This window comes from Carcharodon carcharias, chromosome 32, assembly GCF_017639515.1.
Source record: "Carcharodon carcharias isolate sCarCar2 chromosome 32, sCarCar2.pri, whole genome shotgun sequence".
Taxonomy (NCBI): Eukaryota; Metazoa; Chordata; class Chondrichthyes; order Lamniformes; family Lamnidae; genus Carcharodon; species Carcharodon carcharias.
The window spans coordinates 8817354-8836196 of NC_054498.1; the positions used below are offsets into that span (position 1 = coordinate 8817354).

The window sequence follows — 18843 nt, forward strand, 5'->3', positions numbered from 1 at the left end:
TCTCAGATTGTCAAATCCACAGTGTGAAATTGAATGTGGCAATTTTTCCTTTCTTCAGAAAAAAATATAGGTCATGTTTTTACCAATTACTTAACCAGGCTTGCTGATTTATCGTGCAGTTTAGAAAAATATATAATGAAAGGGACTGTCATATGAATGCACCGTCCTCTGTGTTAATATAACAGTAGAATTTGGACATCTTCATAGCTAAACAAATTAAATGGTTCACAACTCGGCCATTTAGATCTGAGGTTCCAGTTTGCGTGTTGAGTCAGTTAATCTCAGCTGAGGTACCATTAAGAGAGCTCTAATATATAAATCTCTGGTTAAACCCCATTTGGAGCAGTGTTCAGTTCTGGGCATCATACTTCAGATAAGATATATTGGCCTTGGAGGGGATGTGGTGTGAATTCACCAGAATGATATTGGAACTAAGTGGGTCAAATTATGAGGCTAGGTTGCATATGTTAGGGTTGAATACAAAGCAAGGTTTCCCAAACAGTGGGGCGTGACCACCCCCTGTGGGGTTCACAAGATGGGATTTTGGAGTAGCGAGCCAAGAGGCAGCATCAACAGCTGTGGGTTCAGACTGATTTCTGACAGCTATAAGGCTTCTTTAAACCTTTTGAGTTTTGTTGGTGGGCATGGCCTAATGGACCCAATTGCCGCCCAATTGCTGCTTCAAATAAAAGTCTGTCAATTGGTAGGTGTATGTTTCTTTTTGTAGAAAGCCTGCCTTTTCATCAATTCTCCCTGCACTCAATTCCTGTTCCCCATCCCCAATCAAAAACTAAAGGCTCCACCCCCACCCCCACCCCCCCACATACTACGCAACAGCCGAAGCCTCCCTCCCCGCTCAACCATCCTTGTACCCCACAAATTTTTACTCTGGGGTTACACAAAATCTGAGGTATTAAAATGGGGTCACACCGGGAAGACGTTTGGGAAGCACTGGCTTAATGATAAAGGAGTCATCTGGTGGAGGTGTTTAAGAGGAAGGAGTTGATGGAGAGAAACTATTTCTTCTGGTGGGGCAAGTCCAGAACAAGGGGGTATAACCTTAACATTAGAACTAGGCCAATCAGGGGTGATGTCAGGAAGCACTTCTTCACACAAAGGGTAGAGGAAATCTGGAACTACCTCCTCCAAAAATCTCTTGAGGTTGGGGGTCAATTGAAAACTTCAAAACTGAAATTGATAGATTTTTGTTAGGTAAGGAGATGAAGGATTTTGGAAACAAGACATAGATGGAATTGGGATATAGAACACACAACACAAGATATAGGAGCAGGACTAGACCACATGTCCTGCTCTGCCATTTACTATGATCAAGGCTGATCTTGGGCTTCAACTCCTTATATGCTGCTCCCTATATCCCTTAATTCCTTGAGAGACCTAAAATCTGCCTATCCCAGCCGTAAATGGATTCAACAATGGAGCATCCACAACCCTCTGAGGTAGAGAATTCCAAAGATTCACAACCATCTGAGTGAAGTAATTTCTCCTCACCTCAGTTTTAAATCATCAGCCCCTTAACCTGAAACTGTGCCCCCATGTTTTAGATTCCCTGACCAGTGGAAACAATCTCTCAGCATCTACCCTATCAAGCCCCTTCAGATTTTTGTATGTTTCAATGAGATTGCCTCTCATTCTTCTAAACTCTGGGGAATATAAGCCCACTTTACTTAGCCTCATCATAAGGCAACCCCCTAATCCCAGGGACCAATCTAGTGAACCTTTGCTGTATCACCTCCAATGCAAGTATATTCATTCTTAAATGTGGAGACCAAAACTGCACACACTATTCCAGAAGTGGTCTCACCAAAACCCTTTGCAATTGTAGCAAGACGACTTTATTCTTGTACTTCAATTCCCTTGCAATAAAGGCCAACATGCCATTTGCCTTTCTAACTGCTTGCTGCAACTGCATGCAAACTTTCTGCTTTCCATGTACCAGCACACCCAAATCTCATTGAACATCAACACTTATAATTTCACACCTTTAAAAAAAATATTCTGCATTTTTATTCTTAAGACTAAAGTGAATAACTTCACACTTCCCTATTTTATACTCCATCTGCCATCTTGTTGCCCACTCACTTAACCTGTCATATCTCTTTGCAGCTTCCCTGTGTCCTCCCCGTAGCTTACCTTCCCACCTAGCTTGGTATCATCTGCAAACTTAGGTGAAGAGACAGAGTAATGTATCAAAGTCATTAAGATAGATTATAAATAGCTGAGGCCCAAGCATTGACCATTATAGCACTCCACTATTCACTGCCTGTCAACTTGAAAAGGTCCCGTTTAAGCCCACTCTGCTTTCTATCTATTAATCAATCCTCTATCCATGCTAAAATATTACCTCCACCTCCATGAACCCCTATCTTGCCTATTAACCTTTTGTGTGGCACCTTATCGAATCCTTTTTGGAAATCTAGGTATACCGCATCTACTCATTCCCCTTTATCCCCTACTGGTTATACCCTCAAAAAAACTCTAATAAATTTGCCACACAGGATCAGTTGTGATTTAATTGAATGGTGGAACAGACTTGAGGGGCTGATTGGCCTCTTTCTGTTTCCATCAGAGCTACAAATTCAATTCCTGTGGCATAGAACGAAGGAGAAAACTCACCAAGGCTCCCACTGCTGATTATATATAACTAGTGACCCCAGCTGGAAAATGTTGTGTATGTGTGTAGCTTAGAGAGACAACTGATGCACAGCTGAATAGCTCACTGTCTAGGATCACGCATGAGCAGGATGAGGTGCTACAAAGTTGCTGGTTAACTATGGAAACCTTCACCTTTAGGAAAGAAGTGGAAGAGGGAAATGGAGGAAGATAACTTTCAAAGAGGCTGCAATATCCCTTGACAAATAAAAAAAAATGACCTGCGCTGTCTCACATATAACCAGCATGAATTACCAGCCCTTTAATTAGTGAGGCCCTGCCCTCTGGAACTCTCCCTTAACAATTCTACCACTTGCCTCATTTCCTCCAAAGTCCTGTTTTAAAAAAAATGTTAACTGCTGTTGGTGTCCTCTTTCTCTTCTCATCCCTCCCAGTTACTCCCACCCAAGTTTCATGTCCCTTGATGTCACCTTTATCCTTATTAAATGCCTTCAAATCTTCTCTCGTGTAGGGGTCTCTATAGAAATGTAAGTTATTGCTGCTAGCACCTTTGTTGGCTCTAGACTTGAGTATTTCAGTGCTGTCCAGACACCCTCCAACATCATATTAAACTTGAAATCATCCAGAATTCTGCTGCTCACAATCTAACTTGCACTAAATCCTGTTCAGCCACCACCTCTGTGCTCACACTGAATCCCAGTTCGATCTTAAAGTTCTAATGTCTGCTGCATTGTTCTAGTGAAGCTCAACACAAACTGGAGGAACAGCACCTCATCTTCTGACTAGGCACTTTACAGCCTTCCGGATTGAATACTGAGTTCAACAATTTTAGATCATGAACTCTCTCCTCCTTCCCCACCCACTTTCCGATCCCCCTTTTTTCCAATAATTTATATAGATTTTTCTTTTCCCACCTATTTCCATTATTTTTAAATGTATTTTCATTGTTTTATCTCTATCTTTTAGCCTATTTCGATCCCTTCCCCCAATTCCACCCCCACTATGGCTATCTTTACCTTGCTTGTCCTGCTTTCTACCCTTAATGTGACCTATTATCACATTCCTTAGATAATATCACCACCTTCAACACCTCTTTGTCCTTTTGTCTATGACATCTTTTGGTTATCTCCACCTATCACTGGCCCTCTATCCAGCTCTACCTGTCCCACCCCCCCCTCCTTAAACCAGCTTATATTTCAGCTCTTTATTTTTCCTTAGTTCTGTTGAACAGTCATACGGACTCGAAACGTTAACTGTGTTCCTCTCTGCAGGTGCTGTCAGACCTGCTGAGTTTTTCCAGCTATTTTTGTTTTTGTTTTGAAGTTCTCATCCTTGTTATTCAAATTCCTCCATGGCCTCAATCCCTCTGTCTCTCTGTAACTCCCTGCAGCCTCACAACCCTCCAAGATGTCTGCACTCCTCCAACTCTGGCCTCTGATTTCTCAGATTTGATCTGACCTCAGATTTTAGTCACTCCACCACTGGTGGTCCTGCCTTCAGCTGCTGAGGCCCTAAACTTTAGAATTCCCTCCCCCTACTACTCTCTCCTCTTTTGAGACACTCCTTAAAACCCATCCTACCTGTTCTAATGTCTCCTTATGTGGCTCTGTGTCACGCATTGTTTATTTATGCTCAAGCACCTTGGGATGTTTTACTTCATTAAAGGCACTATACAAATGCAGGTGGTTATTGTTAACTTGGGTGGTGCCAGCCCTGGTTTAGTGAATACCTCATTCACTTCTGAGTCAGCAGGTTGGGTTCAAGCTCTACTCCAGAGACATAAGCATAAAGTCTAGGCTGACACCCCAGTGCAGTATTGAGGGAGCGCTGCACTGTCAGAGGTGACATTTTTGAAATGAGGACTGCCCTGTCAGTTGGGTGACACTGTTTTGAAAAAGTGCAGGGATGTTCTGGCTTATATATATATCCCTCGACCTACACCTACAATGAGATTATCAGGTTGTTATTACAGTGCTGTCTCCGATCAGCATTAAACCAGGAAATGCAATAGGAGAGGCGATCCAAGAGGCATCAGTAAGTGTATAGATATGGTTATTTGTATAAAATTGAGGATTGTGTTGCTAAGTGGGATGATCACACTTCCCCCTTTGAGCTTAAGTGCTCCAGGCTTATTGATGGAAGAATCACGATCAGGCTTTTTATTCAACTTTCACCAGTGTAGAACTATCAACATATAACATAACAGTTACTTATGAATGCTTTGAGTGGTGCCATTAAATGTTAATTTTTAAATTAATTTTGTAGCATAATGTAGCGCTGCTATTATCTAGTGTTTTAACTGCTTAAGCTGGAGAAAGCTTGACTAACCTATTACAGACCATTACTGGAGCAATAGCAATATGTACAGAACTCTGAAACAAAAACAAAAATAAAAATACCTGGAAAAACTCAGCAGGTCTGACAGCATCTGCGGAGAGGAATACTGTTAAGGTTTCGAGTCCGTATGACTCTTCAACAGAACTAAGGAAAAATAGAAAAGAGGTGAAATATAAGCTGGTTTGAGAGGGGTGGGTCGGGTAGAGCTGGATAGAGGGCCAGTGATAGGTGGAGATTGCCAAAAGATGTCACAGACAAAAGGACAAAGAGGTGTTGACGGTGATGATATTATTTAAGAAATGTGCTAATAGGTGACATTACGGGTAGAAAGCAGGACGAGCAAGGTACAGATAGTCCTAGTGAGGATGGGGTGGGGGATTGGGATCAAAATAGGCTAAAAGGTAGAGATAAATGGAAATACCTACATCCGCAGTTTTTTGCTTTTATCTTAGGGTACAGAACTCTGGTTGGCTTCTTCCCAAAGGGTTCTTCAAATCTCCTATGTATTCTACAGTTCCTATCCCCGTGAAGTAATTGTAGAATGTCAGATATGGTTTGCTTTCTATTCAATTCCTTCCCTCAGTTTTCTCCCTTTTTGTCCTGCAGGTGCTAACTCATTCGGAGGGAGTTCTGTGGAAAACAAATACCTTGGATCAAGTGGCCCTACCTGCACATGTGAGCCTTGACTTTGATTGCTCACCCATTAGTTTTATGTGGAATCACAGTCAAGCTGAAACTTGCCCTTTAATTGCATAAACTATGTAAGGGTATGCTGTTCCAGTACAGCTACAACATGGGCATCTACACAGCAATGTGGAAACTTGCCTAGGTATGTCCTGTCCACAAAAAGCAGGACAAATCTAATCTGGTTTATTACTGGCCCATCAATCATCAGTAAAGTAATGGAAGGTGTCATCATCAGTGCTGTCAAACAGCACTTCCTTAGCAACTATCTGCTCTCTGATGCTCAGTTTGGGTTCCGCCAGGGCCACCCAGCTACAAATCTCATCACTGCCTTGGTCTGAACATGGACAAATGAGCTGAACTGAAGAAGGTGAGGTGAGAGTGACTGCCCTTGACTTCAAGGCAGCATTTGACTGAGTGCGACATCAAGGAGCCCTAGCAAAACTGGAGTCAGTGGGAATCAGGGTGAAAACTCTCCGCTGGCTGGAGTCATACCTGGCACAAAGGAAGATGGGTGTGGTTGTTGGAGGTCAGTCATCACTGGACATCACTGCAGGAGTTCCTCAGGGTAGTGTCCTAGGATCAACCATCTTCAGCTGCTTCATCAATGACCTTCCCTCAAACATAAGGTCAGCAGTGGGGCTATTTGCTATTGCACAATGTTCAGCTCCATTCACCACTGAAGCATGTCTGTGCCTGCATGCAGCACAACATTCAGGCTCGGGATGATAGGTGGCAAGTAACATTTGTGCCTCGTGAGCTCCCACAAACTGCAGCCAGGTAAATAACCTGATAACCTATTTTTTGGCAATATTAGTTGAAGGATAAATATTAGCCAGGAAACTAGGTAAACTCTACCTCCTTCCTCTTTAAAGGATACATAGGATCTTTTTTTGTATTACTTGAGAGGGCAGAAAGGGCCTTAGGTTAATGTTTCGTGCAGCATTTCCTGAAGTTCGGTGTCAAAGGTTAGGTGTCCAAGCCTCTGGTGGGAGGCTTGAACCTTCTCACTTGGAGGTAAGAGTGTCACCCACTGAGCCAAAGTTGGACATAAGACCATAATGATGGTCATGTTTTGCTATATATCCTAGTAACACAAGTGGCCATTATTGTATGGAAAATTTTGAATGTAGTGTTGAATGATTAATGTCAGATTTGTGCCTCAGCACCAAGGAATAGATAATCTTGGATGATGTTGAATATTAATTTCCAGAGGTAGTTGTTTCATTTCTCAATGAATCACAAACCCAAAAGCTCATGTATGTTTGTCAGTCTCCCCAGTGAAGTGCCTTGAGTGGGCCTCAATTAAATCCATAAACTGTAAGTGGTTTTGTACATTCTCAGCAGAGGTTTGGCATTACATGAGGAAAACAATGGACTGCGCAGCTGCCTGTGGCTCTATTTGTGGCTGATCATATCACTTTCCTCCAATCCTTATTCTTGTGTTTAAATCCCTCCAAAACCCCTCCTCTCCCTATCCAATAACCCCCTCTAGCCCTACAACCCATCCCACCCTCATCCCACGGAGGTCCTTCATTCCCCTGTTTCCAACATTTCGGGTTATCACCTTCCCTTTGTTGAAGGCTATGCCTTCAGCTACCTAGGTTCCACTCCCTGGAATTCCCTCCTTAAACCTGTCTGCTTCTCCATCTCTCCCTCTTCCTTCATGGCCCTCTTTTAAAAGCCACCTCTTCGACCAAACTTTTGCCAGTATTCTTACTTAATAACTCCATCCTTGGCTTGTGTGTCTCCTTCCATTCCCTTGGGATGTTTCCAATGCTAAAAGCACTATATAAGTGGTGATGGTTGTAGTCAGACACTACAGTATCGTACAGGCTAGCACTAAGTCATTAATACCAAAAGATCCCATGCTTGATTCTTGGCCGCTACCGAGCTAACTAAGAGGACAGCATTTGTGGGAGAAGCAATTGGATTGATTACAGCATAGACTGGTTGGACTGAATGGCCTACTTCTGTGCTGTATAGATCATGTACTCATGACTACAGGTGGAAAATTAGCCAGAATTCCCACCATTAATCACCAGTTATTAAATCTGGCCAGGAAGGGTGGATATCAATTGAGAATAGGATTAGACTTGGCTATGATGTTCCTGTTGTCAAATAAGTCTGGTGCTTGCTAGCCAGCCCTCAGCTGAAGAACGGCTACGTGGTGAGGGGCCGGAGGGGTCATCTGGAACTTATGCCAACATAGGGTGGGAGAGTGGAGAACGAAAGAAACAGAAAGACAATTGACAAAATTGCTTTAATCAATTAAAAAGATTGTGTTTTCTTTAAAAGAGATTTAATAATATTTTCCACAATTGCTCATTGCAATATAAATTCCTTTCCTTTTTTTTTTACAGAATTTGGACTTTATAAATGAAGCATTTCAATGTTACAAACGCAGGGCTGGGTGTACTGCATTTCGTTCACATGCAGGCTCAGGTATCAAGTCACATCACTGTTCCCACAATTAAACCCTTTAACCTCTTGGTGTCCTAAAGTAAATCACCTTGATAATGGCTCTTCTCTGACAAGTGGAGAACAATACAGCAGGTGAGAATAGAGAAGCCTTGCTGGGAACAGCCCCTTGCATTTTGTTCCCCACCCTTCCCTGTGTTTAAATGCACTGTATTTTCCTCCTCTCTATCAGGTCAGCATTGTCCCCAGAGTACTATTGAGCTCAGTGTTCTGCAGACAGTATACATAATTCAAACAATCTTTCTGTTCATGTCCAGTAATTGAACTTCCTTTTAAGGAGACAGCATGGTTTTCATCACCCGCCTTCTCAAGTTTGTCTCCGTTCAAGTATAGAACTGCCAGGCATCGAACAACGATGTTCATTTTAAAATTATTTTTAAATATTATCTTTAATATTCAAGTGTATTTTAATGAATGTGTTTTTCTCCCCGTGTTCTCTTATTTAGCCCCCCTATCCACACCGCCTGCCCCCCCACCACCGGACCATGAGCGTTGGTGGGCTGTTTGACCTTGGAAGGCATCATACACAAGTCTAACCCCCCATTCTCACCCCTTGGCCACGTTTGTGCGCTTTCCAAGAAGATGTCACTGCATGGAACCCCAGCTCGATTTCCCCTCACTAGCCTGGATATGCTGAGACCATTTCAGTTATAATCAATTAACTCGACATGGATTGGGGTATCGGACCTCTCTAGCCGCTCTGGTTTATTGAGTGATGCATTTACTCACGAGCAAGATTCAAATTCCATCGGTATTATAACAAGGTCCAAACATCTGGCTTCTACAAGGTACAATCCCTGGTTAGCATAACCTACAAGTTCAGCCTTGGTGTGTGAATGAAAATGTTCTCGTGTAAGAGGGCTCTTTCTTCAGAACATCAGTGAAAAGAATTATGTTTCACTTTTTTACCAACTTATATAAAGCCTTTTCTCAGGAGAAACTTGGCAGGTGGGACAGTGACACCAAACAACAATTAGGAGGGAACCCAGGTGTTTCATGTAACTGGCAGAGGATGTGACATTGCCCATTTTGTGCTGTTGCTTGATTTCTTGGAGGAAGAAATCAAAATCAAACACAAAGTTAATAAACCAATGTGCCTCTTTTGATTCTAACTGATTTTATTTTTTTTACCAGCCCAATAAAATTCTGCCTCCTTCTGTGGTTGCCTGGTCAGTGGGTGTTTTAATTTGGTGCTGAAACCAAAGCACAAAGCCTGAGATCCAGAATAGACTCACCTCCATTCACCACACTCACATAACCAGTCTGGCTTTGTGTCAGTGTGGGACAGCAGACAGCCAATGGGTAGGATCATATCTTGAGCTCTGTTGATTTCATAATAACTAAGGGGGTAAGCTGGGGAAGGAATGGTATTTTGTTAAAACATTCGGCACCAAAGTCTTCCTCTTCTCCATTCACCAACCCATAATTTAACACCTTGTGAAAGGAACAAGTGGAAAAACAACAGGCTGGCAAACACAGATGCAGAAAATCCTGGCTTTGGTGCCCAGTTTCCATTGTTTGAGGGTTCCTGACAGCCCACACAACAAAAACTGGACTGCCCAATCTGAAGGCAGCAAATCCCTAATTGGCATGAAGGAGCTCATGTGAGGAAAATTTGAAATAGATGTGATTTTATGGGAAAGCATCAGAATTTTGGACTCTTTTGAAGTGACTCAATTGTATCTGTCTAATTTTGTGATCATATATTGGCCCTGCTGTGATCAGAGGATTAAAACATTGTGAATCAGTATTTAAATAGCAACTAATTATTGGCAGAACTACCTCTCAGATGGCACAATGCCTGGAAAATTTTCTGGGAAGGCTGTTTTTGCTCAGGTAACTGCAGAGAGCCAATGAATTCATCGTTGGACCTGACCAAAATCAGGTCAGATCAAAGCAAAAGATGTCAAAGAGCGTTGAAGGATGGGCCCTTCAAGTGGTTTTATGAAGAAAGCTCAAAGTCCACCAAAAGCTATCTTCCTTCAATGCGGGAAGATTGTTCACAGCTGGGCTTGGCCAAGTCTAAGATCTGATGACTGCTGGTACTGAAATCTAATCAACTTTACAAAGGGAACTTTAGCAATCAGTTCTTGCCCACATATCATCCCCAATCCCCCTCCTCTGGTTTTAAGACAAGAAAAACATACAAATTCTGAAAATCTCAAAGCAAAACATTCTGGAAGGATAGAATAAGGTCTGTTTGGCATCAAAGAAAAGAATCTCTCCCTTTATTTCTATCTTTCTCTGTCTGATGCTGGTATCTTCATTTCCAGTCTTTAATTTCAAACTCGCATCAACATCTGTAACAATTCTAAATCTTCAAGTTTTAAACAGTAGGGCTTGGAATATTACTCATCATAATGTTAAACCTCAAAGCTTTTGTGTGAGATTTTTCATGTTAGCTATTTTATGGGGACATTGTGGGCTAATACCTTATTAAGATAGCAGATGAGTACTGTTACACGAACCTGTTAAGCATCTTGTTGATCTTACAAACAACAAATTTTTTATTTCATTCATGGGATGTGGGCATCGTTGGCTAGGCCAGCATTTATTGCCCATCCCTAATTGCCCTTGAGAAGGTGGTGCCTAGTCACCTCTAATTGAGTGGCTTGCTAGGCCATTTCAGGAGGCAGTTAACTATCAACCACATTGCTGTGCAGCCAGAGTCTGTAGGCCAGATCAGGTAAGGATGGCAGATTTTCTCCCCTGAAGGACTTTGGAGAAACAGATGGGTTTTTAACAACAATCTGGTAGTTTCATGATAATTAGTGTTTTAATTCCAGATTCATTCATTAATTGAATTTAAACTCCCCTGGCTGCTGTGATGGGATTTGAACTTATGTTTCTGAAGCATTAGTCTGGGCCTCTGAATTACTAGCTCAGTGACATTACCCTTACACCACCATACCCCCAATTTTTAGGCTTAAGTACCAGTGACATCACCACCAGCAGAAACAGGTTTGCTAGACTCACTGAATCCAACAGTACAGCCAAGCTTATTTCATTTCACTACAAATACATTCATTGACTTGTAGTCTGTCAGTGATCATGTCACTTTCGCTGTGTCTGTTGAGTGCAACTCCTCCCAGCTAACTCTTCCAATGATGTCATGTTCAGCACTTCAAGACAAACATTACAAAGGAAAGAAAAGACATACATTCAAAATTTTTTAAAAAAAGTTAATTGTTCATCATAATGTTTTGCACCTACTCAGTGTTTGAGACAGTGCTGATGGCAAGACATTCGCTACAACAACCAGATGTGGATCCACAGAAGCCGCATTTCCTGAATTTTATCCGATGATGGACCACAGGTTTAGGAGAACTCCCATCGCTTGAAGAATAGGGAGTGCTGCTCTGAGGCATTGAGGACTAAGACTCTGGTAGTCTGTTCACTGACGATTCTGTGGGCTCCAGGAACCTGTACTTTTCTTCAAGTGTGATATCATTGCCTTGAATCTGGATGACCGGCGTTGTTGGATAGACGCAGAGATTGTCCTGGTTCTTCTTGTTATAAATGTTAACTCTATGTCCCAGCTCTGGGCTGGCATTAGTGGACCCAGGTGGACTAGGCAGCTTGAGGTTTACTGGGTCCAGACCCTTCTGAGTCAGGCATGTCTCCTCCGATAATGTGGACATGAGTTCCTGAACCACCACACTTGTGTCCTTGTGAACGACTGGCCCCGTGATGCTGTGCTGCTGATTCTCAGGCCTTTCCAGCAGGTAGCTTTCTGAGGAGCCCTCCCTGGTTGTGCTGCAGTCTGTGGAGGAGCCCAGGGTTTGGCTGCTGAGGCTTTGGGCTTGTGTGGTGGTACTGTCTATTGATCTGGAGGCACTCCCCGAATTATCACTCACAGAACTGCTAACCCTCTCGAGCTTTGCTGGCACGTCCACTGTTAATAGATCAGATGATGCGTTGTGGAGCGCACTGGGAAGGTGGACATCAATGGCAGCTGTTGTGATGACATGGGAAGCGCCTTCTGGAACTCCCATCTCTAAGAAAAATAGAGTTATTGGCACAAAAACATCACCGAGGGTTCACGTACAATTCAACTGTTGTGGTACATCAAGACAGTTTTACTTGACATTAAACTTGCAGTTATTGTGTAATGTGACCTGAATTATGCACCCAGTGTAACACTGGAATGAAGCAGCACAAACCCACCTGGTGGAGGGAGTCTCACTCTGCTTCATTTTGCAACCAGCTCAGACTTTGAATTCCACACTCTAACTTTTAACGTTGGTACAAAGCAGTTTTGGCTTTGCAGTGTTATTGCATTCCTGAGGTGTGAAATCAACAAGAAAAGGTTTGCATTTCTATAGGGCCTCCCATGACCCTAGGATGTCCCAAAGGCCAACGAAAGACTCTTGGATTCTAGTCACTGTTGTAATCTATGGAAACCAGGTAGACAATTTGAGCACAGCAAGCTCCCATAAGCAGAGAATCACTTTTGTGATGTTCACTGAGGGATAAATATTGACCTGGACTCCAGGAGAACTCCCTGCCTTTCTTCCAGATAGTGCCATGTGATCTTTTCTGTCCACTTGAGAGAGCAGCCCAAGGTCTCAATTGAGCATCCCTTCCTCTGACAGTGCAGCACCCCCTCAGTACTACCTGGATTTTTGTACTTGTCTAAGAGGTGCGGCTTGAATCCATAACCTTCTGATTCAGAGCTCAGAGGGCTACGACAGTCATGTAATACTGGCGAGATTACATGCTGTATCTAACTAAAGGTTTCAAATAATTTTAGCATAGAATAATGGATACTGAAAGTGATTGAAAAAGCAGTAATCTAATCAAGCAACTCAGATGATTTATATTTAGAATAATAGATACTTGAAAGTGATTACATAGCAGTAATCCAATCAAGGGATTCAGACATTGTCAGAATCTGTGAGCAGAAAGTCTATAACTGTCATTTGATCCCAGAGATTACATTACAGCCTTGAAATCAGTCACCTCAGCCTATTGTACACCTTCCAGGGAAAGTTGTTTTGGGTTACTGACAGTTATAAAGGGGTACTGGATCGATAGCTGTTCAGGGCTGGAGAAATGTTAACAACACTATTTGATACTTTTTTGAGGAAAGAAGCGTTCTCTAAATTAGGGGAACAACATGCGCTACTGGTGTTGGGAGTCCACGAATGAACGATCAGTCACAGACACTGGATGGTAAGGGCTTTGAAGGGCTAAATGGCCTTTTCTTACTTTAGATTTGTCTCCCTTACTTTCCCAACTTCTATGAACCACAGGATATATTTTGTGCTCATTGAAATGAAGCCTTTGTTCCATTTTTAACCACTTTTAGTGCCGTGAGATATTTATGAACTGGCTCAAAGTGGAACAAAGGAGCAAAAATGGTGAATTACTGTAAATTAGTGGAGGAATATTCATCATTCTATTATTGAAAAAGTTTTTTCACTATTGTTATTTTGTTTTTTGTCAGCTGTGGCTCAGTTGGGGACCCTCTTATCTCAGAGTCCAAGGTTTGTGGGTTGGAGCTCCCCTCCAGACATGTGAGTGCAAAATTAAGGGAGTGCTGCACAGGCGGGAGTGCCATCTTTCAGATGAGATGCTCCACCTTCCCTCTCATGAACTTGTAAAAAAAATCCTGTGGCACTGTTTCGACGAAGAGCCAAGAATTTCTTCCCGTTGTCTTGGCCAATATTTATCCCTCAAGCAGCAGAACGGATTACCTGGTTATTATTACACTGTTGTTTGGGGGAGCTTGCTGTGCGCCAATTGGCTGACAGAGTTCCTACATTGGAACAGTACTTGACTGCCGTTCATAAGTACTTCATTGGCTGTAAAGCTTTTGCATCATCTTGAGCCATGAAAGGCGCTATATAAATGCAAGTCTTTCTTTTCGTTTCTCTTCCAATTGTGTATAGAAACCCTTCATGACTTTTAGGAGTTTTCTTACCAAGATATTGACCTACTGGAGAATTTATGTCTGCCCAGTACTGAATGGAAACTTTCCTGATATAGGAACACGCATCGCTTAGGCACATGTTGGTAATTCTAAGGTCTTGGGACTTGCAATTTTATCGAGGGCACTGTTGGAAGTGAGCCAGTTAAAAATGCAGATTCTCAGGGCAGAAAGGTAAGCTACTTGTCCACCCACTTGGTCATTGACCTGCAGGGTTATCTAGGGTTACGTGTGATGAGTCCCAGACTCGTGAAGAAGCCTTTTTGGTTCCATTGGTCAACTAGATTTGCTGATCGACCATCAACAGAGCCTCGGCATTCTCAGGATCTGCCTGGTTTGGATATGGGATCACTGAATCTGTCACAGAGGGCTGACTTGCCCTGAGGCAGGCCATCTTAGATCCATTCAGAAAGCCCACTTATCTCCTCCCGAGGAGCTAATGGAATTCTATCAATCAGATAACTCAATGCTGCTGAGCTTTGGAAGTGCATCACTGAAGTCAGCAAAAACACAAAATGAACATCCAGTTGTGTGGCTAGATTGGAGAAGTTGGCATTGTTTTCCTTAGAGAAGAGAGATTGAGAGAAGATTTGATAGAGGTGTTCAAAATCATGAAGGATCCAGACAGAGTAGACGGGGAGAAACTGTTCCCATTGGTGGAATGGTCAAGAACCAGAGGACATGGATTTAAATTGATTGGCTAAAGAACTAAAGGCGAGGTGAGGACAAGTTTTTTTTAATGCAGTGAGTGGTAACCGCCTGGAATGTACTGTCAGGGTGGCCAAGGTAGATTCAACTGTGGCTTTGCAAAGGAATAGATAAGCACCTGAAGGGGGAAAGATTTGCAGGGCTAGAGGGAAAGGGCAGGGCAATGGTACCAGCTAAATTGCTCTTGTAGATGGGCTGAATGGCCTCCTGCATTGTAACCATGCTATGGTTTGATGAATCCATGACCGTGAAGGACAGGAAAAGTCCAGCTGATCCACCAAGCCTGCCCCACACCACAATGGCCACAACATCAGGACTAAACCCGTCCTACAATCTTCTCTACCCCTAAAACCTCCATGTAATCTTAGAATCATAGAATGGTTACAGCACAGGAGGAGGCCATTCAGCCCATCATGTCTGTGCTGTCTCTGCAAGAGCAGTTCAGCTCGTCTCGCTCCCCCACCTTTTCCTCATAGCCCTGTAATTTCCTTTCCCTTCGGATAATGATATAATTCCTTTCTGAAAGCCATGATTGAATCTGCCTCCACCACATTCTCAGGCAGTGCATTCCAGATCTTAACCACTCGCTGAATAAAATTTTTTTTCCTAATGTCACCATTGCTTCTTTTGCCAAGCACCTTAAATCTGTGCCCAAGAAAAGAGTTGACGTTTCAAGTCCTCATGACCCTTCGACAGAACTTGAGTTTGAGTCCAAGAAAGAGTTGAAATATAAGCTGGTTTAAGGTGTGTGTGTGTGTGTGTGTGGGGGGGGGGGGGGGGGGGGGGGGGTGGGGGGGGTTAGGGGTGGGGGGACAGGGAGAGAGAGAGAGAGAGAGAAGTGGAGGGGGTTGGTGTGGTTGTAGGGACAAACAAGCAGTGATAGAAGCAGATCATCAAAAGATGTCACCAACAATAGAACAAAAGAACACATAGGTGTTAAAGTTGGTGATATTATCTAAACGAATGTGCTAATTAAGAATGGATGGTAGGGCACTCAAGGTATAGCTCTAGTGGAGGTGGGGAGAGCATAAAAGATTTAAAAATATTTTAAATATTTAAAATATTTTTAAATCTTTTATGCTCTCCCCACCCCCACTAGAGCTATACCTTGACTGCCCTACCATCCATTCTTAATTAGCACATTCGGTTAGATAATATCACCAACTTTAACACCTATGTGTTCTTTTGTTCTATTGTTGGTGACATCTTTTGATGATCTGCTTCTATCACTGCTTGTTTGTCCCTACAACCACACCAACCCCCTCCACTTCTCTCTCTCTCTCTCTCTCCGGCCCCCCCCACACACCTTAAACCAGCTTATATTTCAACTCTTTCTTGGACTCGATCTCAAGTTCTGTCGAAGGGTCATGAGGACTCGAAACGTCAACTCTTTTCTTCTCCGCCGATGCTGCCAGACCTGCTGAGTTTTTCCAGTTAATTCTGTTTTTGTTTTGGATTTCCAGCATCTGCAGTTTTTTTGTTTTTAAATCTGTGCCCTCTGGTTCCGGATCCTTCCACCAATGGGAACAGTTTCTCCTTCTCTACCCTGCCCAGCACCGCCCGCAACCCACGCCCCCCCCCCCCATGATTTAGAACACCTCTATCCTCTATCAAATCTCTTAATCTTCTCTACTCCAAGGAGAACAGCTGTAGCTTCTCCAATCTATCTAGGTAACTGAAGTCCCTCATACCTGGGACCATTCTCATGAATCTTTTCTGCACTCTCTCTAATGCCTTCACATCCTTCTTAAAGTGTGGTGCCCAGAATAGGATGCAATATTCCAGTTGAGGTTGAAGCAGTGTTTTACACAGGTTTATCATAACCTCTTTGCTTTTGCACTCTATACCCTTATTTGCAAAGCCCGGGATCCACATTTTTTTATTATCCATTTTCTCAACCTGCCCTGCTGTCTTCAATGAATTGTGCACAAAAGCACCCAGGTCCCTTTGTTCCTGCAACCCATTTAGAATTGTACCCTTTACTTTATGTTGCCTCTCCTTGTCCTTCCTACCAAAATCAATCACTTCTAGGAGAGGCCAAAAAATACCCAGAGGAAAATGTTGTAAGGGTTGTTTGGTGTCTCACTGAGAAGTCTGGAGGCTTGTAATGTTGAGCATCAAGCATTTATTAACAACTCATTACTATATACATCTCCATGGTACAGTCCTGCATGGGTGCTGTCTCCATACAGGCTTCTTCCAGACTACTATTGTACTCAGTCTACTATCATGTGACTCTCTACACTATAATGTGGGCAGTACAGTACTGATTCCCCAGTCCCACATTAACTCTTGCTCTGGCAAACACCCTTATAGTACAGATGGGAAAACACCCAGGGCCAAAAGATGGGGAAATAAGATCTGGAAATTCCTCTCCATTTCTGTAGTAATATATATTTATATTGATAATTTGTGATTCATTCAATCCAAAAACATGTACCGTTAGTCAACGAACCCAAATATTGTACTTAAATATTTAATCACCAATGGACATTATACCTGGTAAAGATACAGAGACCTATAGGACAATCATATTACAAAACCACTAGCTAACGATGATTAAATAAGTCAGAACTAGATTTTGTTATGATGTGACCCTAAGATTTTACCAGTGTTTTGGGGATTCAGTCTGTTAATAGCTGGGACCACTGAATCATAAATGAGTGACCTTGATTATGACGTGCATTCAGATGATTAGGGTTTGCAGAAGAGGCTGGATGGCCCACTTTCAGAGATCCATTCCACTTGTTGATCACCCTTTACATGGCGAAGACTTTTCTAAATTTGACTTTTGCCACCCATCTTCAGGTTTCACCAACAGGGGTCAAGATGTTGTTAGTTGGGGGAGGGTTGAAACCTCCTTTAATTAGGCAAATCAGGTCAGTATTTCTATTGCATTGAGGAGACTGGTGGAAAGGAGGTGGGGATGGAGGAGAGGATATTTTGTACTCACCACTGCTTGGTTCACTGTAGTACTGACTGATATAATTATTCATATCGTCCCTTGTGGCTGCTTCTGCAAAATAAAATGTGACAAGTGAAGCTCATTGTGGAGCTCTCACTTCAACAGAACTGGGAATCATATCATCGGGTCTATTCTGGTAAACATTGCTTTCAGCTCCTGTCCGTCACTGTCAGGATCATTTCCCCTGTAATATGGCTGTGCAACATTGAACTGATCATCTGATCTAGAACTCACCAACTCACATGTCTTCTCAATATGTAAGAAGCTCAAATTCATTACAATGATGACAACACTTCTAAAGTACTTCATTGGCAGTCCCAAAGTGCTTCGGGACATCCCGAGGTTGTGAAAGATCCAACAGAAGTTCAAGCACCTTATTATGCACCCCATGTCTTGCTTATACGGAGTGTTGCACCTGTAGGTGTTGTATATTGCCCACCAGCCCTGCCCCATCGCTTCTATATTTCTCCCCTACTGCCTACTGACTCCTGTTGAGGTTGATTCCACCCACTTTTGCTGTTTCTATTACGTTCTGTTGTCTTACCATACCTTGATAGGCTTTGCTTATTTTATGAGAGACTTGAGATAGTCGGTGTACAGTTTTTCATGAAACTATTTAAAAATGATTTACAAAGACTTCAGGGTAAGCACATGGTTTCCAGGACACAGACTGTTCTGGGTCTTGCTCTCCTGGAGCCTCTTGGTCATCTGACTCTTGTTGTCATGGTTACATCATCAGCAACCTCATCATCTCATTAACATAACCATTAACCCATTGCTCTACTGTTGCCACCTGCCTTCCTTGTGATGTTATTCTCCATTGCCAAGTGACCTTGGTAATAACTTGTTGGGAGTTCCTTGCTGCCTGAACTCTGCCCACTTTCTGATGAGGGGGCAAGGACTAGGAAGTGTTCTAATTTAAATATTCATTTGGAGGTGGGTACTTCCTGTGCACCATTTCCTGACATTCAGAAATGAAATTATTGTTCTAAAGGGCTCCCTGTATGAAATGATCCTCTGGAGATTTTAGGGTATTGGCTGTGGGCTAGTTGAAAGGGGCACAGGTATGTATTCTACTAAATCTTAGTCAGCTCTTGACTGTTTT

The 18843-nt window shown here is 42.7% G+C and overlaps 1 protein-coding gene across 1 annotated transcript in view; it reads right to left on the minus strand.

The window, feature by feature from the left end:
* Nucleotides 1–11507: 11507 nt before the first annotated feature.
* The window catches only part of tmem266 (transmembrane protein 266), a 110712-nt gene continuing 103376 nt past the window's right edge, over nucleotides 11508–18843 (minus strand). The window contains exons 13-14 of the mRNA XM_041178214.1: nucleotides 17727–17789; nucleotides 11508–12130 (exon numbers count right to left, since the gene is read on the minus strand). Of these exons, the coding sequence (XP_041034148.1) occupies nucleotides 11508–12130; nucleotides 17727–17789 (686 nt within the window). The remainder of the gene's footprint in view (nucleotides 12131–17726; nucleotides 17790–18843) is intronic.